Source organism: Salmo trutta, chromosome 12 (assembly GCF_901001165.1).
Source record: "Salmo trutta chromosome 12, fSalTru1.1, whole genome shotgun sequence".
In the NCBI taxonomy this organism is placed as follows: domain Eukaryota; kingdom Metazoa; phylum Chordata; class Actinopteri; order Salmoniformes; family Salmonidae; genus Salmo; species Salmo trutta.
This window is the reverse complement of record NC_042968.1, coordinates 28,383,089-28,409,533: the sequence shown is the minus strand read 5'-3', so window position 1 is coordinate 28,409,533 and position 26,445 is coordinate 28,383,089. Positions and strand designations below refer to the sequence as shown.

At 44.0% G+C, this 26,445-nt stretch overlaps 1 protein-coding gene across 3 annotated transcripts in view; it reads right to left on the bottom strand.

Annotated features, from left to right (window-relative positions):
- LOC115203300 (alpha-ketoglutarate-dependent dioxygenase FTO) overlaps positions 1-26,445 on the bottom strand; it is a 172,915-nt gene that overhangs the window by 99,948 nt on the left and 46,522 nt on the right. For all 3 annotated transcript variants that reach the window (XM_029767874.1, XM_029767876.1, XM_029767877.1), the window contains one exon: positions 648-772. In XM_029767874.1, the coding sequence (XP_029623734.1) occupies positions 648-772 (125 nt within the window). The remainder of the gene's footprint in view (positions 1-647; positions 773-26,445) is intronic.

Below are 26,445 nucleotides of genomic sequence, written 5' to 3'. Positions count from 1 at the left end.
GTGGAAAGAGATAGAACAGCTACCAGAGTGGAGGGAGAGATGGAACAGCTAAAACAAACATATTATGTTTTGTGTGGGAGGGTGTTATGGGTGTATATGTAATAATATGTATGTATAATATGTATTGTGTGTGTGTGTGTGTGTGTGGGGGGGGGGGTGGACAGAGATAGAACAGCTACCAGAGTGGAGGGAGAGATGGAACAGCTAAAACAACATGGTTATGAGTGTGAGGCCTTGCTTAATCTGAATGAATGGGCTCTGTCTCTGTTCTAATCCTGGACCGGACCTCATCTAGGGGAAGGAAGTTACTGGGCGATCCAATCCAAGACACACATGTCACCCTGATAGCTGCTAGGTCCAAGGCTCCCTCACTACAAACAACCTCCAACCCCCACGTCAGACCTGCAGACTATCTGAGGAATTCACTTCACATCACCTCCATTCCTACTGACATTTCAACAATACTGATTCCTTTAGGTTTCTTTTCACACTATTCAAAGTGTAACAGGGTGTGATTCTGGAACATGTGCCATCCAGACACGTGTGCTTGTTTTCACATTTCAACATTGTTGTGTGTGAGTTTCTGTTTACTGTTGTTGTTGTTTACTGTTGTTGTTGTTTACTGTTGTTGTTGGTTATTTGCTTACCTGTCTCTCCATGTCTGTCTGTGCTGCTGTCTGTCTGTCAGGGCAGTTAGCAGGGTCTCTGCCATCTCTCTCCTGCCCTCCTCCGGTTGTCCCTCTTCCTCTACCGCTGCCAGTAAGAGTTGCGTCTGAAAGATAGGAAGTAAACAGGAAATGATGTATTAAAATGACATGGTTCCATATCTCGATTTTGTCTATGAATCCAAAGAAAACCATATCTCAGACTAATCAGGCCTAATTTGGTGCAGGCGGAATTTGTGTGGTTCTGAACACTTCCTGACGCGCCTGTTCGAGCTACAGATTTCCTGGACATGTCATTTGACGCGTCTATTTGTCCTGGATACACCCATAGCAGCCTTTTGCGCCGGCGAGAAAACATTCAGAAACCGGTTGTTCTCACGAAAACGTCTCTAAAGTCTGAACAGTTTGAGCTACAGACTATTATGACCTCATCATGGCATCAAAGCTTAGACTCTCACGAAGACGGACGTGCTGTCTGTTTTGCTCTACAACGATCACAAGCCACACTCATTAGAACGTTTCTTTTTACATAGAAACTCATAAGTATTGCCTTGTGATAATTCCTGATGTTTCTTAGAGATCCCAGACAAACATGAAATACTTACAGACAGACACAGACATGTTTTGTGGATATAACAGTACATTTTTGCAATTTCTGCCCAGGGCTATAATGCAGGGAATAGTGCCTATAATGCAGGAATAGTGCCTATAATGCAGGAATAGTGCCTATAATGCAGGAATAGTGTCTATAATGCAGGAATAGTGTCTATAATGCAGGGAATAGTGCATATAATGCAGGGAATAGTGCCTATAATGCAGTGAAAAGTGCCTATAATGCAGGGAATAGAGTCTATAATGCAGGAATAGTGCCTATAATGCAGGGAATAGTGCCTATAATGCAGGGAATAGAGTCTATAATGCAGGGAATAGTGCCTATAATGCAGGGAATAGTGCCTATAATGCAGGGAATAGAGTCTATAATGCAGGGAATAGAGTCTAAAATGCAGGGAAGAGAGTATATTATGCAGGGAAGAGAGTCTATAATGCAGGGAATAGAGTCTATAATGCAGGGAATAGAGTCTATAATGCAGGGAATAGAGTCTATAATGCAGGGAATAGTGCCTATAATGCAGGGAATAGAGTCTATAATGCAGGGAATAGAGTCTATAATGCAGGGAAGAGAGTCTATAATGCAGGGAAGAGAGTATATTATGCAGGGAATAGAGTATATTATGCAGGGAATAGAGTCTAAAATGCATGGAGTAGTCTATAATGTATGGAATATAATCTATGATGCAGGTAATAGCGTCTATAATGCATGGAAATGAGTCTATAATGCAAGGAATAGAGTCTAAAATGCATGGAATAGTCTATAATGCATGGAAATGAGTCTATAATGCAAGGAATAGAGTCTAAAATGCATGGAATAGTCTATAATGTATGGAATAGTCTATAATGTATGGAATAGAGTCTATAATGCAAGGAATAGTCTATAATGTATGGAATAGAGTCTATAATGCAGGGAATAGCATCTATAATACAGGGAATAGTGTATATAATGCAAAGAATAGCGTATATAATGCAGGGAATAGTGTCTATAATGCAGGGAATAGTGTCTATAATGCATGGAATAGAGTCTATAATACATGGAATATTCTATAATGCAGGGAATAGAGTCTATAATGCAGGGAATAGAGTCTATAATGCATGGAATAGTCTATAATGCATGGAATAGTCTATAATGCATGGAATAGAGTCTATAATGCATGGAATAGAGTCTATAATGCAGGGAATAGAGTCTATAATGCAGGGAAAAGAGTCTATAATGCATGGAATAGAGTCTAAAATGCATGGAATAGTCTATAATGCAGGTAATAGCGTCTATAATGCAGGGAATAGCATCTATAATGCAGGGAATAGCGTCTATAATGCAGGAAATAGCATCTATAATGCAGGGAATAGCGTCTATAATGCATGGAATAGTCTATAATGCATGGAATAGAGTCTATAATGCATGGAAAAGAGTCTATAATGCATGGAATAGAGTCTAAAATGCATGGAATAGAGTCTAAAATGCATGGAATAGTCTATAATGCAGGTAATAACGTCTATAATGCAGGGAATAGCATCTATAATGCAGGGAATAGCGTCTATAATGCAGGAAATAGCATCTATAATGCAGGGAATAGAGTCTATAATGCATGGAATAGTCTATAATGCATGGAATAGAGTCTAAAATGCATGGAATAGTCTATAATGCAGGTAATAGCGTCTATAATGCAGGGAATAGCATCTATATTGCATGGAATAGCGTCTATAATGCAGGGAATAGTGTCTATAATGCAGGGAAGAGAGTCTATAATGCGAGAATAGAGTCTATAATGCAGGGAATAGCGTCTATAATGCATGGAATAGTGTCTATAATGCAGGGAATATTATCTATAATGCAGGGAATAGAGTCTATAATGCATAGAATAGTCTATAATGCAGGGAATAGAGTCTATAATGCAGGGAATAGAGTCTAAAATGCATGGAATAGTCTATAATGCAGGTAATAGCGTCTATAATGCAGGGAATAGCATCTATATTGCATGGAATAGCGTCTATAATGCAGGGAAGAGTGTCTATAATGCAGGGAAGAGAGTCTATAATGCAGGGAAGAGAGTCTATAATGCGAGAATAGAGTCTATAATGCAGGGAATAGTGCCTATAATGCAGGGAATAGTGCCTATAATGCAGGGAATAGAGTCTATAATGCAGGGAATAGAGTCTATAATGCAGGGAATAGAGTCTATAATGCAGGGAATAGAGTCTATAATGCAGGGAATAGAGTCTAAAATGCAGGGAAGAGAGTATATTATGCAGGGAAGAGAGTCTATAATGCAGGGAATAGAGTCTATAATGCAGGGAATAGAGTCTATAATGCAGGGAATAGAGTCTATAATGCAGGGAATAGAGTCTATAATGCAGGGAATAGTGCCTATAATGCAGGGAAGAGAGTCTATAATGCAGGGGAGAGAGTATATTATGCAGGGAATAGAGTCTAAAATGCATGGAATAGTCTATAATGTATGGAATATAATCTATGATGCAGGTAATAGCGTCTATAATGCATGGAAATGAGTCTATAATGCAAGGAATAGAGTCTAAAATGCATGGAATAGTCTATAATGTATGGAATAGTCTATAATGTATGGAATAGAGTCTATAATGTATGGAATAGAGTCTATAATGCAAGGAATAGTCTATAATGTATGGAATAGAGTCTATAATGCAGGGAATAGCATCTATAATACAGGGAATAGCATATATAATGCAGGGAATAGCGTATATAATGCAGGGAATAGTGTCTATAATGCAGGGAATAGAGTCTATAATGCAGGGAATAGTGCCTATAATGCAGGGAATTGAGTCTATAATGCAGGGAATAGAGTCTATAATGCAGGGAGTAGAGTCTATAATGCAGGGAAGAGAGTCTATAATGCAGGGAAGAGAGTATATTATGCAGGGAATAGAGTCTAAAATGCATGGAATAGTCTATAATGTATGGAATATAATCTATGATGCAGGTAATAGTGTCTATAATGCATGGAAATGAGTCTATAATGCAGGGAATAGAGTCTAAAATGCATGGAATAGTCTATAATGTATGGAATAGAGTCTATAATGCAGGGAATAGCATATATAATGCAGGGAATAGCGTATATAATGCAGGGAATAGTGTCTATAATGCAGGGAATAGTGTCTATAATGCAGGGAATAGTGTCTATAATGCAGGGAATAGAGTCTATAATGCAGGGAATAGTGCCTATAATGCAGGGAATTGAGTCTATAATGCAGGGAATAGAGTCTATAATGCAGGGAGTAGAGTCTATAATGCAGGGAAGAGAGTCTATAATGCAGGGAAGAGAGTATATTATGCAGGGAATAGAGTCTAAAATGCATGGAATAGTCTATAATGTATGGAATATAATCTATGATGCAGGTAATAGTGTCTATAATGTATGGAATAGAGTCTATAATGTATGGAATAGAGTCTATAATGCAAGGAATAGTCTATAATGTATGGAATAGAGTCTATAATGCAGGGAATAGCATCTATAATACAGGGAATAGCATATATAATGCAGGGAATAGCGTATATAATGCAGGGAATAGTGTCTATAATGCAGGGAATAGAGTCTATAATGCAGGGAATAGTGCCTATAATGCAGGGAATAGAGTCTATAATGCAGGGAATAGAGTCTATAATGCAGGGAGTAGAGTCTATAATGCAGGGAAGAGAGTCTATAATGCAGGGAAGAGAGTATATTATGCAGGGAATAGAGTCTAAAATGCATGGAATAGTCTATAATGTATGGAATATAATCTATGATGCAGGTAATAGTGTCTATAATGCATGGAAATGAGTCTATAATGCAGGGAATAGAGTCTATAATGCAAGGAATAGTCTATAATGTATGGAATAGAGTCTATAATGCAGGGAATAGCATATATAATGCAGGGAATAGCGTATATAATGCAGGGAATAGTGTCTATAATGCAGGGAATAGTGTCTATAATGCATGGAATAGAGTCTATAATACATGGAATATTCTATAATGCAGGGAATAGAGTCTATAATGCAGGGAATAGAATCTATAATGCATGGAATAGTCTATAATGCATGGAATAGTCTATAATGCATGGAATAGAGTCTATAATGCATGGAATAGAGTCTATAATGCAGGGAATAGAGTCTATAATGCATGGAAAAGAGTCTATAATGCATGGAATAGAGTCTAAAATGCATGGAATAGTCTATAATGCAGGTAATAGCGTCTATAATGCAGGGAATAGCATCTATAATGCAGAGAATAGCGTCTATAATGCAGGAAATAGCATCTATAATGCAGGGAATAGCGTCTATAATGCATGGAATAGTCTATAATGCATGGAATAGAGTCTATAATGCATGGAAAAGAGTCTATAATGCATGGAATAGAGTCTAAAATGCATGGAATAGTCTATAATGCAGGTAATAGCATCTATAATGCAGGGAATAGCATCTATAATGCAGGGAATAGCGTCTATAATGCAGGAAATAGCATCTATAATGCAGGGAATAGAGTCTATAATGCATAGAATAGTCTATAATGCATGGAATAGAGTCTAAAATGCATGGAATAGTCTATAATGCAGGTAATAGCGTCTATAATGCAGGGAATAGCATCTATATTGCATGGAATAGCGTCTATAATGCAGGGAATAGTGTCTATAATGCAGGGAAGAGAGTCTATAATACGAGAATAGAGTCTATAATGCAGGGAATAGCGTCTATAATACATGGAATAGTGTCTATAATGCAGGGAATAGCATCTATAATGCAGGGAATAGCATCTATAATGCATGGAATAGCATCTATAGCATCTATAATGCATGGAATAGTCTATAATGCATGGAATAGAGTCTATAATGCATGGAATAGAGTCTATAATGCATGGAATAGTTTATAATGCATGGAATAGAGTATAACATTGCAAGGAATAGTCTATAATGCATGGAATAGAGTCTATAATGCAGGGAATAATGTCTATAATGCAGGGATTAGCGTCTATAATGCATGGAATAGCGTCTATAATGCAGGGAATAGCATCTATAATGCAGGGAATAATGTCTATAATGCAGGGAATAGCGTCTATAATGCAGGGAATAGAGTCTATAATAGAGGTCGACCGATTATGATTTTTCAACACCGATACCGATTATTGGAGGACCCAAAAAAGCCGATACCAATTAATCGGCCTGATTTTTAAAATGTATTTGTAATAATGACAATTACAACAATACTGAATGAACACTTATTTTAACTTAATATAATACATCAATAAAATCAATTTAACCTCAAATACATAATGAAACATGTTCAATTTGGTTTAAATAATGCAAAAACAAAGTGTTGGAGAAGAAAGTAAAAGTGCAATATGTGCCATGTAAGAAAGCTAACGTTTAAGTTCCTTGCTCAGAACATGAGAACATATGAAAGCTGGTGGTTCCTTTTAACATGAGTCTTCAATATTCCCAGGTAAGAAGTTTTAGGTTGTAGTTATTTTAGAAATTATAGGACTATTTCTCTCTATACGATTTGTATTTCATATACCTTTGACTATTGGATGTTCTTATAGGCACTTTAGTATTGCCAGTGTAACAGTATAGCTTCCGTCCCTCTCCTCGCTCCTACCTGGGCTCGAACCAGGAACACATCGACAACAGCCAACCTCGAAGCAGCGTTACCCATGCAGAGCAAGGGGAACAACTACTCCAAGTCTCAGAGCGAGTGACGTTTGAAACGCTATTAGCGCGCACCCGCTAACTAGCTAGCCATTTCACATCGGTTACACCAGCCTAATCTTGGGAGTTGATAGGCTTGAAGTCATAAACAGCGCAATGCTTGAAGCACAGCGAAGAGCTGCTGGCAAAACGCACAAAAGTGCTGTTTGAATGAATGCTTACGAGCCTGCTGCTGCCTACCACCGCTCAGTCAGACTGCTCTATCAAATCATAGACTTAATTATAATATAATAAACACACAGAAATACGAGCCTTAGGTCATTAATATGGTCGAATCCAGAAACTATCATCTCGAAAACAAAAAGTTTTTCCTTTCAGTGAAATACGGAACCGTTCTGTATTTTATCTAACGGGTGGCATCCCTAAGTCTAAATATTCCTGTTACATTGCACAACCTTCAATGTCATGTCATAATTACGTAAAATTCTGGCAAATTAGTTCACAACGAGCCAGGCGGCCCAAACTGTTACATATACCTTGACTCTGCATGCAATGAATGCAAGAGAAGTGACACAATTTCACCTGGTTAATATTGCCTGCTAACCTGGATTTCTTTTAGCTAAATATGCAGGTTCAAAAATATATACTTCTGTGTATTGATTTTAAGAAAGGCATTGATGTTTATGGTTAGGTACAGTCGTGCAACGATTGTGCTTTTTTCGCAAAGGCGCTTTTGTTAAATCATCCCCCGTTTGGCGAAGTCGGCTGTCTTTGTTAGGAAAAAATAGTCTTCACAGTTCGCAACGAGCCAGGCGGCCCAAACTGCTGCATATACCCTGACTTTGTTGCAAGAGAAGTGACACATTTTCCCTAGTTAAAAGAAATTCATGTTAGCAGGCAATATTAACTAAATATGCAGGTTTAAAAATATATACTTGTGTATTGATTTTAAGAAAGGCATTGATGTTTATGGTTGGAGCAACGTGTACCTAAGCGATTATATGCAGCGCAGGACAGGCAAGATAAACTAGTAATATCATCAACCATGTGTAGTTAACTAGTGATTATGATTGATTGATTGTTTTTTATAAGATAAGTTTAATGCTACCTAGCAACTTACCCTAGCTTCTTACTGCATTCGCGTAACAGGCAGGCTCCTCGTGGAGTGCAATGTAAAGCAGGTGGTTAGAGCGTTGGACTAGTTAACCGTAAGGTTGCAAGATTGAATCCCCGAGCCGACAAGGTAAAAATCTGTCGTTCTGCCCCTGAACAAGGCAGTTAACCCACCGTTCCTAGGCCGTCATTGAAAATAAGAATGTGTTCTTAACTGACTTGCCTAGTTAAATAAAGGTGTAAAAAAAAAAAATGTTTTTAATTAAAAAAGGAAATCGGCCAAATCGGTGTCCAAAAATACCGATTTCCGATTGTTATGAAAACTTGAAATCGGCCGTAATTAATCAGCCATTCCGATTTAATCGGTTGACCTCTAGTCTATAATGCATGGAATAGCATCTATAATGCAGGGAATAGTGTCTATAATGCAGCAATAGACTCATAGTTGATGTCACAAACTCCAAATTGAACACAGTTGCCACAGACTATTTGAATATTCATTTCCTGTACATACATTACATTTAAACGCCTTTTGATCAGGTTTTTGTTTGGCAGACCTCACTTGTGTAGTGACATTAGTAAATAATATTTTTGGTATCAAACGGTTTTTTATTCTGGTTGGCAGTTTCACATTAGAGGATGGCAAATTACCCCAAATATTAGAGAGTGAGTCAATTAATCACATATACCACTGGTGTGTAATGTGTGAGTATCCCCTGTTGAACATGAATTACAGGGCGGCTTAGAGTGTGACGTGATGCATCAACGTTAATCTGGAACATACTGGTAACCTCTCCCCTCGCATTCCTCTCTCTGTTCCTCTCCTCTGTTTTCTCTCCTCCTCTGCTGTCTTCTCCTCTCCTCCTCTTCTCTAAGCTGCTTCAGAGGAAGTGAAATGAAAAGGGATCTGGCCGCCCAAATTAAATGCAGTTCTGTCAGTGCCGCTCAAATCCCTCTTTCCCTTCAGTCTTTTTCTCTCCTCCTGCCTTTTTCTCTCTCCCTCCATCTCCGTCTCTCTCTCCCGTCGTCTCTCGCTCTCTATCCCACTCTTGCTCTCACACTCCCCTCCATCTCTCTCTCCCTCTGTTTCTCTCCCTCCGTCTATCCCCTCAGAGGGAGGTGTGATGGATCTGTTACTCTGACTGACTCTGACTGCTTGTTAAGAGCAGTCTCTTCCTGTCACATCCACCAGTCACACACTTTCATTTCCTCCTATTACACAGCTCTCTCTATCTCCTCTCCATTCTCCCCCTCCTCTCTTTCAAAACCCACAATGCAAGGGAGACTCATTTTTCCCAGCCTTTTTAATCAGTTTCTGACAATCCACCTGTCTGTCATCATTCGTGTGAGGACAGGTTTGATTGTGGGTTCTTGAGAAGGGAGCAGAGCAGGATTCAGAGACGTTCAAGTCACCCTTACTTCCCCTACACTGACGGGACAGGTGTCAAAACATTTGATGACACGGGCGGTGAGCCAACGACATGCGACCGATTGCACCTGAGGAGAATGAGACGTCAGGTAAATCACCTGACCAGAGGTATAGGTCTGGTCCCTATGGAAACTGTACTGTAGCCGTCACCTTGCATCAAGCACTATTCTTCATATGATTGACAGCTTGAGAAACTATAAGAAAGTGCATTCCGTGTGTATCAACGTCTCTGAAATGAGTTCTCACCATCTCTATGGATTGCTTTCCTTAACAGTACTCCTAAATCATGTTTGTCTGCTGTGTGATTCAGCACTGCTGAGGAAAACTGAACCATAACTGAACTGAAACCTATTTAACCTGCTTTAACCCCACTAAATGCTGACTCTGTATGTGTGTCTCTTCACCCTGGAGGTGTGAAGGGTCAGGGGTTCAGAGGAGAGGGGAAGAGCCCCTCTGTCCCCCCTCTGTCCCAGCATGGATGATGACAGAAGCCACCAAAGGAGCAGGAGACCCACAACAGGACCCTCACACTGATGGCAGGCCTGAACTCATGCTCACCTCTCCTGTTAATTCTTAGTAAACACAATGGCAACAGGCTCCCGAGAGAGGTGTGTGTGTGTGTGTGTGTGTGTGTGTGTGTGTGTGTGTGTGTGTGTGTGTGTGTGTGTGTGTGTGTGTGTGTGTGTGTGTCTCTCTCTATGTGTGTTTGTTGTGCTGTGTTCAGGAGGGTCTGACTGACCGGTGATGAGTGACGCCTTCAGGTTTAGCCCCAGGCTGATCCCCAGGCCCTTTAGAGACTCTACTGCTTGTTTACTGCACTGGGCCAGAGCAAGCTCCTTACCACCCCCCAGACCCACACCTACCCAGACCTACCCAGCCCAGCCTGCACTACACCCACAGCCCCACACCTACCCAGCCCAGCCTGGCCAACTCCCACAGCCCCACCTGCCCTACACCCACACCTGCCCAGCCTGCACTACACCCACAGCCCCACACCTACCCAGCCCAGCCTGCTCTACACCCACAGCCCCACCTGCCCTACACCCACACCTACCCAGCCCAGCCTGCTCTACACCCACAGCCCCACCTGCCCTACACCTACACCCACACCTACCCAGCCCAGCCTGGCCTACTCCCACAGCCCCACCTGCCCAGCCCAGCATGCCCTACATCCACAGCCCCACCTACCCAGCCCAGCCCAGCCTGTCCTACACCCACATCCACCCAGCCCAGCCTGCCCTACACCCACAGCCCCACCTACCCAGCCCAGCCCGCTCTACAACCACAGCCCCACCTACCCAGCCCAGCCCAGCCTGCCCTACACCCACAGCCTCACCTACCCAGCCCAGCCTGCCCTACACCCACATCCCACACCTACCCAGCCCAGCCTGCCCTACACCCACATCCCACACCTACCCAGCCCAGCCTGCCCTACATCCACAGCCCCACCTACCCAGCTTGCTCTACACCCACATCCCACACCTACCCAGCCCAGCCTGCCCTACACCCACATCCCACACCTACCCAGCCCAGCCTGCCCTACATCAACAGCCCCACCTACCCAGCCTGCTCTACACCCACATCCCACACCTCATCTGTTAGCACCGGGTGGCCCTCTCCTCCCCCTCTGTTTACATCCAGATGACAGCACCCGTCCTCAGCTTCCTGATGCTGACCAGAGATGTCCCCGTGACCCGGGGTTGGGACCAAGGGGGAGAGAAAGGGCAGAGGGGAACCTATAGCTGCCACACCGAGATCCAGCTATACTCGTGTCCACCAGTTCCAACATTGTGCACTTAATCTAAAGAAAGATTTCCTAGTTTAGGTAAACGAACACAAACATAGACTGAGAACAACTTCTAAAGACCAAACCCCAGGGCAGTCCGCAGCTTCTCACTGACACATTTGACATTTTAGTAATTTAGCAGACGCTTATCCAGAGAGGGGGGGTGGGGGTTCCACCATTGGTGCCAGGACAGAGGAGAGATTGGACTGGGCTGAGCGGGAGCGTCAAGAGACCAGAGGTAGCAGAACGGAGTGCTCGGGTTGGGGTGTAAGGTTTGAGCATAGCCTGAAGGTAGGGATGGGCAGTTTCTCTTGCTGTTCTGTAGGCATGTACCATGGTCTTGTATTGGATGTGAGCTTCAACTGGAAGCCAGTGGAGTGTGCGAAGGAGCGTGGTGACATGAGAGAACTTGGGAAGGTTGAAAACCAGGCAGGCTGCAGCGTTCTGGATAAGTTGCAGGGGTTTGATGGTACAAGCAGGGAGCCCAGCCAACAGAGAGTTACAGTAGTCCAGACGGGACAGGACAAGACCCTGGATTAGGACCTGCGTGAAGTAGGGTCGAACTCTACGGATGTTGTAGAGCATGAACCTGCAGGAGCGAGTCACTGCTTTGATGTTTGCAGAGAATGACAGGGTGTTGTCTAGGGTAACGCCAAGATTCTTTCCACTCTGGAAGGGTGACACTGTGGAGTTGTCAACCGTGATGGAGAGGTCTTTGAGCGGGCAGGCCTTCCCTGGGAGGAAGAGCAGCTCAGTCTTGTCAAGGTTGAGCTTGAGGTGGTAGGCCGTCATCCAAGTTGAGATATCTGCTAGGCACACAGAGATGAGTGTCGCCACCTGGGTGTCAGAAGGGGGGGAAAGTGAAAAGTAGTTGAGTGTTATCCGCATAGCAATGATAGGAGAGACCATGTGAGGATATGACGGAGCCGAGTGACTTGGTGTATGGACAGAAGAGGGCCTAGAACCGAGCCCTGGGGGACACCAGTAGTGAGAGTACGTGGTGCAGACACAGATCCTCTCCATGTCACCCGGTGACACAACTAACAAACAACTATCTAACATCTGATCTCAAATACCACCATTTGTGTTTCCATATAGAACGACTGGGAACAAAATAAAAGCGAGGGTAGACGGGGCTGTGTTATTATGGTGCTATGCTTCACTACCAGTCCAAAAGTGGTTTGGTCATAGTGTAACTTACAGAAAGTATATTACTGGAGAGGAAGTAGGAAGTGATAGGAAAATAAGCTCCAGAGTGGTTCACATACCATAAATACTGTAGTGCATTCAGACTGACCCTAGAGTATCTTTCAAATTGTTAACACCCCATGAAAAGTCTTACTGCCTGACTTCAGATCAGCAGTTGCAGGCATGTTGGATTATATCTGGCTCTACTCCCTCTTTTGGACCAGGCTATGACTCACACTCTTCTCCCCACACTGTAGTTAAAAGTTACACACAGATCTAAGATCAGATTACCCTACCCTCAATTCTATCCTTATCCATTACGGAGTAAAGACATATCTGACCCTGTATCAGTGGTTAGAGATAGGGACAGCATATACCTTACTGCTCTGCCCACCTCTGTCTATCTGACTGGCAGCTACACCTCTACCTCCTCCAGTTTTCCCCCAACTCCCTGGCACAGCCACATTTACCAGTCCCAGCCATGTACAGGCCTCCTCGTCAGACTCTCTGTGCCAACTACAGGCTGCCCATAATGGAGGCCTAGCCCGGCCCAGTAATCCATCCTTCTGTTTACGACTGCTGGGGCCTCTCTTACACAACCAGCTACATGGAGGAGCTCATGTCACGCTGACCAAGATGGCCAACCTCAAACATCCACACAGATATCTGAACCAGCCAGTCTTAACCCTGCTCTCTCTCACTCTGTCTCTCTCCCCATCTCTCTCTTCATCCAGCTCTACTCTCAATCACTCCATCTCCCCTTTTGGTCTGACGCTATCACTCTAGCTCAGGGTAGATTTCAGGCCTATTCTCCAACTCTTCTGACACTTAGTGGCTGCTCCAGTTGCTCCTGCTCCGACATCTTATTTCATAGGCCCAGGGAGAGGGAGTTTGGCAAGCTGCTAATACATGAAACCAATATGACTTCCACAACTGGTCGGAGGAAAAAGGCATCAGGCACCTTGCTTCAGGTAATTGATAGCTTCTGCTGGGTGATACGGACAACCAGGGAACTGTGATCATGCTGTGTGTGTGTGTGTGTGTCTCTCTCTCGCTCTGGCTTCCCAGGTTACGTTGCTCTGGGGGTAACAGTCACACGGCTGGAAACATTATATTAGTCCAGGAAATAAGCCCGAGCCACTTTCACATCACACAACTTCCAGTAATAAAAGTGCTGCTCTTACCTATTCCTGCATATCATGACATTAGAGATGCACCATATAGAGACCTGGCTGAAATTTGATTTGCCAAATTTTCACGAGGACTGGTGGGAAGATAGCTAAACCTTCTGCATGGGGACTGACTGGGATGGTTGGGGTGAATTAGTGTCATGGGTTGACTTGGTCTCATCACTGTGCAGGCTCCTTTCCACTTTGAAGGCCCCTGACTGTTGACATCACTAAAGCTGAGCAGGCATTGGAGCGAACAGGCTGAGGGGTGGGGGGCTGGAAAAACACTAGGCCTCTTACAGAGAAGGGGTAGGAGGAGGTCTTATGTCTATTCAGGCCCCTAGAGATGAGTTGGTGTGTGTGTGTGTGTGTGTGTGTGTGTGTGTGTGTGTGTGTGTGTGTGTGTGTGTGTGTGTGGTACTTGTGATCTCCGTGGTGATTGAAAGGTTGCCCTTTCCCCCAGATTGACCCCCTAAGGGTTGTGGATGCCATCAATTGTCACCCCCAAACTGGGCTTCCCTATACACACCGGATTATATGAAGTGTAAAACATTAGAAAAATGTGTCTGAAACATCAGAGAAGCACATTTGAGCAGACAAGGGGGGGTTGTAAAGAGACACCATAGAAGGAGTAGGCCTCAACAAGTGAGTGTGTTTGAAGGCATTGTCATGCACTAGCGTGGGCAGGGCGTCTATGTAAGGCAGAGCTACAGTCCATCTTTAAGGGCAGAATACAGGGAGGACGGATGGACATATGCTTTGCACAGGGCCAAATGAGGCAGAACCCGATTGGCTTTTGTGGTCGTCTCTTTTGTTGGCAAAGAAAAAGCAAATCTGTTTGAGGGTCGCAATCCAACAGTCCAATTCAGCCCCACAAACATCACACAAAAACCCTACTCGCACGTCTCTAACCATCGCACAGGTCAGCATGAGAGCGGATCCAGTTGAATTTAATGGTTAAACCACATACCCCCATCTAAATGAGCTCTGCAGATGGCTACCACACACACACAGATTTGCCTCCACATCAGGGGACTGGTAAGGACACACACATTCTACACAGACTACTACCCCAGCCTTCCTGGCCTAGACAAAATGAATCACTGTCCACCATAACAAAGCATCTGGGGTGTAAGGACTAATTTAGGACAGAAAAGATGGAGCTTGACAGAGATGGAAGACACATGGCACTTGCTCACATGAGCATGCTACTAGACTGCTCCCTCCCTCCACCTAAAAGTTGATCACAGATTGTTGTAGATAGCAGATTCGGATGAGCACCTCTCTCTTGCCAATAAAAGATTTTTGCTGACTGGGGGAAAGCCAGGATCTCTCCCAGAAAGTTACAATGCTCCACACCTCATTTCCTAAAAAATGCTAAACCAATAATGGGGATTTCCATCAATCTCCTGCAGCACCGCCAGCACAGGAGAAGGTGGTTTAGCATGTCTATAGGGACAGAACTGGGCCATTTATAGGAGGTAAGCTCTGATTGACTAGAGTTAACATTAGAGTAGGGCTGAAAATGCTGTGATTTAACTGTTCAATTGAAAGAACACAGACCTCAGACCCATCGGTCAACCCCAGCTCTGGCTAGAGAGGTATGTGACTGTATGAACAGAAAGGCCTGAGGTCCATCACTGCTCTGGCTAGAGAGGTATGTGACTGTATGAACAGAAAGGCCTGAGGTCCATCACTGCTCTGGCTAGAGAGGTATGTGAGTGTATGAACAGAAAGGCCTGAGGTCCATCACTGCTCTGGCTAGAGAGATATGTGACTGTATGAACAGAAAGGCCTGAGGTCCATCACTGCTCTGGCTAGAGAGATATGTGACTGTATGAACAGAAAGGCCTGAGGTCCATCACTGCTCTGGCTAGAGAGATATGTGACTGTATGAACAGAAAGGCCTGAGGTCCATCACTGCTCTGGCTAGAGAGATATGTGACTGTATGAACAGAAAGGCCTGAGGTCCATCACTGCTCTGGCTAGAGAGATATGTGACTGTATGAACAGAAAGGCCTGAGGTCCATCACTGCTCTGGCTAGAGAGATATGTGACTGTATGAACAGAAAGGCCTGAGGTCCATCACTGCTCTGGCTAGAGAGATATGTGAGTGTATGAACAGAAAGGCCTGAGGTCCATCACTGCTCTGGCTAGAGAGATATGTGACTGTATGAACAGAAAGGCCTGAGGTCCATCACTGCTCTGGCTAGAGAGATATGTGACTGTATGAACAGAAAGGCCTGAGGTCCATCACTGCTCTGGCTAGAGAGATATGTGACTGTATGAACAGAAAGGCCTGAGGTCCATCACTGCTCTGGCTAGAGAGATATGTGAGTGTATGAACAGAAAGGCCTGAGGTCCATCACTGCTCTGGCTAGAGAGATATGTGAGTGTATGAACAGAAAGGCCTGAGGTCCATCACTGCTCTGGCTAGAGAGATATGTGAGTGTATGAACAGAAAGGCCTGAGGTCCATCACTGCTCTGGCTAGAGAGGTATGTGACTGTATGAACAGAAAGGCCTGAGGTCCATCACTGCTCTGGCTAGAGAGGTATGTGACTGTATGAACAGAAAGGCCTAAGGTCCATCACTGCTCTGGCTAGAGAGATATGTGACTGTATGAACAGAAAGGCCTGAGGTCCATCACTGCTCTGGCTAGAGAGATATGTGACTGTATGAACAGAAAGGCCTGAGGTCCATCACTGCTCTGGCTAGAGAGATATGTGACTGTATGAACAGAAAGGCCTGAGGTCCATCACTGCTCTGGCTAGAGAGATATGTGACTGTATGAACAGAAAGGCCTGAGGTCCATCACTGCTCTGGCTAGAGAGATATGTGACTGTATGAACAGAAAGGCCTGAGGTCCATCACTGCTCTGGCTAGAGAGATATGTGACTGTATGAACAGAAAGGCCTGAGGTCCATCACTGCTCTGGCTAGAGAGATATGTGACTGTATGAACAGAAAGGCCTGAGGTCCATCACTGCTCTGGCTAGAGAGATATGTGACTGTATGAACAGAAAGGCCTGAGGTCCATCACTGCTCTGGCTAGAGAGGTATGTGACTGTATGAACAGAAAGGCCTGAGGTCCATCACTGCTCTGGCTAGAGAGATATGTGACTGTATGAACAGAAAGGCCTGAGGTCCATCACTGCTCTGGCTAGAGAGATATGTGAGTGTATGAACAGAAAGGCCTGAGGTCCATCACTGCTCTGGCTAGAGAGATATGTGAGTGTATGAACAGAAAGGCCTGAGGTCCATCACTGCTCTGGCTAGAGAGATATGTGACTGTATGAACAGAAAGGCCTGAGGTCCATCACTGCTCTGGCTAGAGAGATATGTGACTGTATGAACAGAAAGGCCTGAGGTCCATCACTGCTCTGGCTAGAGAGATATGTGACTGTATGAACAGAAAGGCCTGAGGTCCATCACTGCTCTGGCTAGAGAGATATGTGAGTGTATGAACAGAAAGGCCTGAGGTCCATCACTGCTCTGGCTAGAGAGATATGTGAGTGTATGAACAGAAAGGCCTGAGGTCCATCACTGCTCTGGCTAGAGAGATATGTGAGTGTATGAACAGAAAGGCCTGAGGTCCATCACTGCTCTGGCTAGAGAGGTATGTGACTGTATGAACAGAAAGGCCTGAGGTCCATCACTGCTCTGGCTAGAGAGATATGTGAGTGTATGAACAGAAAGGCCTGAGGTCCATCACTGCTCTGGCTAGAGAGATATGTGACTGTATGAACAGAAAGGCCTGAGGTCCATCACTGCTCTGGCTAGAGAGATATGTGACTGTATGAACAGAAAGGCCTGAGGTAGGGCTACATTACTGTGTGAAAGACCTGTCAGATCCCACTCATGTCTTTATCCTGGGAGTGAAGCTGGCAGGTCTGCTAAGTCTGTTAGAGAGAGAGGAATACATAGTGGACTAGTATGAGTTCCCTAGGGGTGCAGTCCCATTGTAAAGGCTGTAGTAGAGTACTGTCAGGGCTAATACAGACAGCTCCTCTATAAGGTCCCCAGGCTCTGACAGACATGAGGCTAACTGACCCGTATGAACCCCTGTCTCCTGTACTGGGTGGCCTAGAACAAGACAACCACCATTTACATTCATGAGTAATATGAGTTAGAAAATTGAAAGGATACTATCTGTTTTTAGACTTTATCCCACTACAAACACACTCCTGCTCATTTCATTGTGTGTGCTCCTGCTCCCCACCCAGGGAGCCAGGCAGGGTGATGGGAGCTGAGTGGGTAAACAGTGTTTATAAGGTAGTTAGCCAGCAGAGAGAGGATGCAGCCCTCCAGGCAGCTCTTACCCAAATAAAACAGACATTTATTACACCGTACATGACCCTCTCATTACACATAAATAGGAATTAATGAGAGCTATATCTGGCGCTCCCCACGGAGGGAGGCGGGCCCCTCTAAAGGACGGTAATTACACTGTCCTACATCTCACCCACTTAGCACCGCCTACTAGAGTGAGCTATCTGGAGGGGTGGAGGGGAGACTGTACTGTATCATTGTGTTTTTTAGAGCAAAATAATCATATTGAGAGTAAAGTGTGGAGGTATATATCGACCAACAAACACACTTGATGTTTTATCTCAGTTGGCTTGTCCACCTCATACAGGACCTCCTGAAAGAGAAAACAAACTAAGAAACAAAATAAGGAACTTCCCAGCATGTTACTGAGCTCCCCTACTCCTCTCACTTCTCCTCCTCTATCACCCATCCTGCATTACATCATCCATCTCCCTCCCCACATCCATTCATCCATCCATCCACTATCTCTACCTCCTCTAGCACCCATCCTGCATCACATCATCCATCTCCCTCTCTCTCTCCCCCACATCCATTCATCCACTATCTCTACCTCCTCTAGCACCCATCCTGCATCACATCATCCATCTCCCTCTCCCCACATCCATTCATCCATCATCTCTACCTCCTCTGTCTCCCTCTCTCTGACTGCCATTTAAATCCTCCCATTATCTCTTCCTCTACTTTCCCCCGCGTGTCTCCCCCCTCCCCCCTCCCCCCTCCTCCCCCTCACCTGAAACGTCCCAAATAATCTGCTGCATCTTCTCCATAATTCCTCTCTTTCTTTGCGATTCTTCAAGCGAATCAGACAATTTTACACTCCTCTTCCTGTCAGGATTCCCCCGTTCTCCTGCTCTTTGTTCTCAACGCAGCTTAACGCACTTAAGAGCCTGAACACGATAGCTCCACTGATGACTTTGGAGAATTAAAATGGGGAATTGCACAACATGTGCAGAGGGGTGAGACTGGGGGAATAGGTAGGTGGGGTACTTCAGTTTTGAACTTTGCTACTACTGTGTCTTGCCTCTACTGTGCCTGCGACACAGAAAGAGTGTACCCACCAACAATAAGGTGTTTATTCACAGATAATAAAATGAAATATCAAGGGGATGAGCCTGGAAGAATCAGAGTGGAATCTATCTCTGGGGATGAACATACACGTTTGCTACAGGAAAACATTCATCCATTTTACAATATGTTTTTTACTCGCAGAAAACAAAACAACCACCCTTCTGTGTCTGGGGGGAAAGGTGGGACTGAATGTTCCTGTCTGCTGCTACACTGTCTAGAGCCAGAGCCTACAGTGAAGCAGCACTTCCTCCACCAGTATGCTTTTCATTCCCACAAAAGAAAACAGAACCGCCCCTCTGTGTCTGTGTTAATGGACTGGATCCCACACAGAGACGAGCATCAGATCAGTTGGAGAATAAATAATTACACCAGGATCAAAGTCATGCAATAATTGCATGTCAAGTGTTGGTTAACGTTAATGTCTATTGTCAGCATAAAGAGGGTGTGCTTTGGTATGGGAGTATGGAGATATCTTTCATCTCTGTTTAACTCTCTCACTGTCTGTCATTCTCTAGCTCTGTCTCTCTCTCTCTCTCTCTCTCTTTCTTGCTCGTTCTCACTCTTTCTTTCTATCCTCTCTCTCCCTTCAATCTCTTTCTTTCTCACTCCATATATCCTTTCCCCGCTCTCTCTCTCCCTCTCGGTTTCTGTGACAGAAGCAGGCAGGGAGAGGCTAGGCCCTGCAGCTCGCCCGCCAGTCCTCCCGTCCACAGCCACAGTGAATGTGATTAAGCTGAGCAGTGATTAATCTGCTCTGCCCTGTAATTCCTCTTTACCACTTTAATGGATGTTATCTCCCCCCTCTGAAGACTTATCTTGCTGATCAGGGCCCGGCTAGGAGGAAAAACAACCTGCTAAATAAATAAATAACGGAGGAAGGGGATTGGAGGAGCTGCTAAGAGGAGAAGACAGATCAGTCCCTGTAAAGTGCTCATTTGTTTTCTAAGAAAAATAGACAAGTGACTTCAAAGTCTGCCAATACAGTAGAAACACTGTCAACATCACAATCCACCAGACATACAAAATGAATTACCCAAACTGGTGTAAATAACAAATATCTTTGTATTTTATGAACGCACAAAGAAAGAGAGAGATATTCTATAAGTAAAGCACTTCCTTATTTAATGTGTCCATATTAGGAGTTCATCTAAGATGAAAAGTAGGGTAATGATGTCTCAGACTGCCCCATATATTCCATATACAGTAAAGGCCGACAGCACTGAGCAACTTGGCTCCGGTCTCTTCCCATTGTGTGAACCAAAACACCCTAAATCCCCCCACCTTTCTCCAGAAGACAATGACTTGTATTATGTTTACTGTTAAATTATCAGAGAGAAAAATCACAGACACTATTACATCTATGACTAATAATGATAGCAAATTAAACAGAAAAAGCAGGATGTGGTCAATCATTGTTAGGTATTGTTTAAAAATGACACAGAATAAATCCCGAGAGCCTATTAGAGTGCCTTCAACATCACGTCAACAGCTGAATTGTATTTAGACCTTGGGAGGCTGTATGTGTAGTGTGTGTGTAGTGTGTGTGTAGTGTGTGGCATGTGTGTGGTGTGTGCGTGCACACAAGGTTGGGTGGCCTGTGATGGAGGCCTTCTGTGCAGTGAAAGGGTTCAAAAATCCCTTTCTATTCACTCTCTCACACACACACACACACCCAGTGTTTTTACTGTAGATTCTGTCACACAGCCAATCCCCTACTGAGATTCCAGTCAGTACCTATGTCTTCAGGTACAAAGCCTGCGGGCTGCAGTGGCTGCAGGTAACATAAACACTGCTGCCTTGCCTCCGCAGCCCCACTCCGCAGCGCACCGTATCTGTGCTGCATGAAATTCTCTAAAGGGGTTTAAGTATTTACCCAGAACACTATCAGGCTCTGCCGAAAATGCAGCTTACCCTGTTGAATAAGTACTTCAAAGAGAATCGCAAATACCTTTTGCCTGCGATTTATGCTCCCTTTTCTACCTCTCTCTCTCTTACTTTTCTTCTCATTTTATATTTCCCCTCAACACAAGCCGGCTCCGTAATGTAAAATGTATTATCAGCCATATATTTCCTTTTTAAATGAATAATAACAATAATCTTGGAGTAATTTCTTTTCAGTGTGGAGCGTTGTAAATAGGTTGCAGCAGGTGTGTTAATATAGAGCTGGAGGTAAACAAGGCCGAGCTAGAATGAACACCAGGATTATACACTATTCTGTGATAAGGACAACACACACTACTATCCAGGTAGCCACACACACACACACACACACACACACAAACTACTCCACATTTCATATACTGTTACATACACACACAAAATCACAAACACGTACAAATAATCACAGACTCTTAAAATTACAAACATACTCAATATCGATAACAGACAGCTACAGTGCATTCTACTAAAATGCTAAACTGAAAAACTGCTGAGATTTACCAGAAGATAATGAATGGTTTAATGATACAAATATATAAGTAATAAAAATGCTCTTTAAACAATTTACTGTTTAGCTCACACTTAGAATTAATCTGGCTTGCATGTGTGTGGCCTGTATATGAAACTGTTAGAAAATGTTGCCCTAGAATGTCAAGCTAGAGAGTGAAACAGAGTAGTATGATTCTACTGTTGCTTAGCCTCAATAAACTAGAGAGTGAAACAGTATGATTCTACAGTAGCTAAGGCTCAATAAACTAGAGAGTGAAACAGAGTAGTGTGATTCTACAGTAGCTAAGGCTCAATAAACTAGAGAGTGAAACAGTATGATTCTACAGTAGCTAAGGCTCAATAAACTAGAGAGGGAAACAGAGTAGTGTGATTGTACAGTAGTTAAGTCTCAATAAACTTGAGAGGGAAACAGAGTAGTGTGATTGTACTGTAGCTAAGGCTCAATAAACTAGAGAGTGAAACAGAGTAGTGTGATTCTACTGTAGCTAAGGCTCAATAAACTAGAGAGGGAAACAGAGTAGTGTGATTGTACAGTAGCTAAGTCTCAATAAACTAGAGAGGGAAACAGAGTAGTGTGATTGTACTGTAGCTAAGGCTCAATAAACTAGAGAGGGAAACAGAGTAGTGTGATTGTACAGTAGCTAAGTCTCAATAAACTAGAGAGGGAAACATAGTAGTGAGATTCTATTGTAGCTAAGCCTCAAGCCTCTAAATGTCCTGCTCTTTCTTACCTACCGGGGCACAGAAAAACAACAACTAGCACAACCCCCAAAAAAAACATTCCCCCAAAATGATTAACATTTAACATTTACATTTAAGTCATTTAGCAGACGCTCTTATCCATTAACGCTGAAACTGCACACTACAGAACCATAACATTTATAATGTTTTACAAACCCATCAAATAAGTGCATAGGGATTAATTGGCCCTGCCGACCTTAAAATAATTATATGAACAGTGCAACTCTAAACTCCCAATGAAATTGATACACTTTGATAATTAGATTCTTGGCTCTGACCCGCTGAAGTCAATAAAGGTTATTAAGGCCAATTGCTGTCTAAACGCATTAGAGGCAGAGTAAACTGTCTGTCTATAGGAGGGAGGGAGGCCCTCCTGCACTAGTTCAGCCCAGCACCAATACGATAATCCATTCTCCGTCCTGAGGTTTCTCCTCTCCCGCCGGTGTCTGTCTGCACTCTGCCATACAAAACCAGATTGGATTCGCTTAACCTTTCCAGTGCTTTGATCAAATGAGCTCACACTGCAATAACATTTACATTGACCCCCCTCTCTCTCTCTTTCTCTCTCTCTCACACGCTCCCTGAAGCTCCATCCCCTCCCCTTGCTAGGTCAATAACCTAATCAGCTATCGATGGCGACCTGGCCAGCCTGCGAGTGATTGCTCTGTGCTCCCCCCGAGTCGCTCCCCCTCAGCAGCCCGCCACAGATTGTTACTGAGGACCGACGAAGGGAGCGAGGGAAAGGAGAAGAGAAATGATGAGACGGTCACAGGCCGCCTCCCTACACATCACGTTCCTCCACGGCTACATGACGGGTGTGACCAAACCCAGAGGAAGAGAGAGAGACTGACAAAATGGTTACAGGGAGACGCTAGAAGACATGGCCCGGGTACCCCTTCCTGTTTTGTAGATCTTGAAGTATACAAATATATTCAAGTGTGTGAATTATATTTATTGTGAAAGTAGATACATTTTCTTGATACACACTGAAAGATTTTCATCTACAAGGCTCGTTCAACTGTCAAATGAGGAATAGAGAGAAGGAAAGGGACTGGGGGAGGGAGAGAGGGAGGGAGAAGAACAGAGAGAGAGAGAAAATACTGTCTGAAATCTCTTCGCATGCCAGCAGCTTTTGAAGTTGTGATTTGAGCAGCCACAGAAGTCAGGGAAAGTGACAAATTAGGGGAGAAGCTGTAGTGTGCTGGCAGAGCTGGTAAATCAATTAAAGTCAAACAGAGTGCATACATTAGCATCATCATCACAGAGCCAGACTGTCTCTCTCCTTTTGTCCGCCAGGTGGAAGCTATTCATTGTTGCTGGTTTAAGTAAATGTCAGGATTGTATGAGATCTATGATAGTAGGTCCTAGGGGGGCTGGGCTGCGGACCGGGCCCATCCAAACCATAACAGGGTTCCATCGCCCCTCGCTTCATTCCTATCTGGATCACAGGGGAACAGAGCCTTTACACCCCTGTCCTTTAACCACGGGGCGCAGCCTGTACCCCTCGTCTTCTGAGAGAGGTGGAATACTGGACCTTCTTCATACAGGTACCTATTCTCATATCTGATAAGCACTTCAATTCCTTTATCTATGCATGGAGCACTCGTGCACCCACCCACACCCACCCACCCACAGCTGATCTGAATACTTTTTATTTAGCCTCTCTCTACCACTGACTTCCATCTACCTCTTGTTGTTTCTATTAGGAAGCGACTTCAATTCATGAGGTAACAGTTTGGAGATAAAAGGAAGAGAGAGAACCTCTGGATGAGTTTTATCAGAATGTCATTCAGATGGCAGGGTGAGTATTTGCATGACAACAGGATGGAGAACCGGGACTGAGCCCTAGGGAGGAAACTAGCATCTATAAACAGCAGCTTCTGAAATATACTGAACACAATGCAAGGCTATGTATGTCGCTGGCATACACCCGCACGCACGCACACACACACACATACACACACACACACGCACACAAATCCATTCCAATATTATACTGTCGTTGTTGTCAATTAAAAACAGCACACACTACTGTGCTTTTCCTTTTTTTATGTGTCTAATATGGGTAACATTTTCAAGCATACAGCATGAAATTATCACAAAATATGAATAAATATTAAAATATCATACATTTAGGACACTGCGGATTTTTTAAATGGTAAATAGTAAATGTGACCACAAAAAAACACCAACTGACACACTGATATTCTGATATTTAAAATAGTTTTGCTAAAAATGCTAATAAAAATAGTTTATGTATAAGTATATGAAAATATAAACAATGTAAGTAAGTTATAAAAATCATTTGACAATTCAAAATAGAAGTGTAATAAACAAACATAAGCAATCGAAAAAAGGAAAATAAAAATGCATATATAACTGATTTCTATAATACTGAGAAAGGCCTATTTAATCAGTATGTGGTACAATATTGCTTATGAAAGCACAAAGAGCCTTCATCAACAATAGTGGCCCATTTTATTTGTTCATTTTCCACAAACACAACGAGCATGGCTTTGATTTACTTACTGGGTCAAAGACAAATACCTCCCTGATAAACTACTTCATGTTGTTTCATTTAGAAAACAACACAACGCACCTTCAGTAAAATACAAAATGATAAAGAAGAAAACGAGTCACTAGAGTTTACAGAAGCTAAATGGGAAAGTATAAATTAACAGCATGTCTCTAATATAAAAGACAAAATAGTAAAACAAACATTGCTCTAAAGGGAATGAGAATTTATTTTAATATAAAAATGATGCTGTAGACTACTCAAGGCAATGTGAAGCAGACACACGTCTGCATGTCTGACCAGAGCCAGGGAAAACTAAAATGATGAGTGGGGTCTGGTTGACCATCAGAGAGAGAGAGACAGCTGGTTGACCATCAGAGAGAGAGAGAGACAGAGGAGAGAGGAGAGAGAGAGAGAGAGAGAGAGAGAGAGAAGAGAGAGAGAGAGAGAGAGAGACAGCTGGTTGACCATCAGAGAGAGAGAGAGAGAGAGAGGCAGCTGGTTGACCATCAGAGAGAGAGCGAGAGAGAGAGAGAGAGAGAGAGAGACAGCTGGTTGACCATCAGAGAGAGAGAGAGAGAGAGAGAGGCAGCTGGTTGACCATCAGAGAGAGAGAGAGAGAGACAGCTGGTTGACCAGAGAGAGAGAGAGACAGCTGGTTGACCATCAGAGAGAGAGAGAGAGAGAGAGAGAGAGAGAGAGAGACAGCTGGTTGACCATCAGAGAGAGAGAGAGAGAGAGAGAGGCAGCTGGTTGACCAGAGAGAGAGAGAGAGACAGCTGGTTGACCAGAGAGAGCGAAAGAGAGAGAGAGACAGCTGGTTGACCATCAGAGAGAGAGACAGCTTGTTGACCATCAAAAAGTAGAGAGAGTAGAGAGAGTAGAGAGAGTAGAGAGAGAGTGAGAGAGAGAGAGAGAGAGAGAGAGAGAGAGAGAGAGAGAGAGAGAGAGAGAGAGAGAGAGAGAGAGAGACAGCTCAAGCCTTCACATCTCACTCCTGCTTCTTTCTAAGTTCAGGTTCAAATCACACACTTCATCTGAGCTCTAGATGAGTTTAGACCCGTCTCCCCCTCCTCCTGGCTGTGTGGACGCGAGTGAGCCAGCCAGCCTGCCTGTCTGCCTGCCTGCCAGCCTGCCTGTCTGTCTGACTGCCTCCCTGACTGACTGCCTCCCTGACTGACTGCCTCCCTGTGTCTCAGTGCAGAGCAGCACCGTGCTTCTCCAGGCTCCTCTCTTTATCCCCGCCTGAGTATTAGATGTGATTACTGCTCAGCGCTCCACACTGACAAAGACAGAGAGTACAGAGGGAGGGAGGGAGGGAGGGAGGGAGGGAGGGAGGGAGCAATGGAGGGAGGGAAGGAGAGAGAGGGAGAGATGGAGGGAGGGAGAGAGAGAGAGGGAGAGATGGAGGGAGGGAAGGAGAGAGAGAGACGGAGAGATGGAGGGAGGGAAGGAAGGAGAGAGAGAGAGGGAGAGATGGAGGGAGGGAAGGAGAGAGAGAGGGAGCACAGCTCTGGTCTTGGCTGTTTCAGTGATACAAGAGTGCCCCCTACTGCTCCACTCTGCAGAGTTACAACACACACTTTGATACAACAGCAGAGCTGAGATTGGACTAACACACACACACACACGTACAGTAAACAGATGTGACTAAGCAGACTTCAATGTGAACAACCCATCCTCTCTCATTTATGAGAATGAAATGACTGAGAAAATGGAAAGA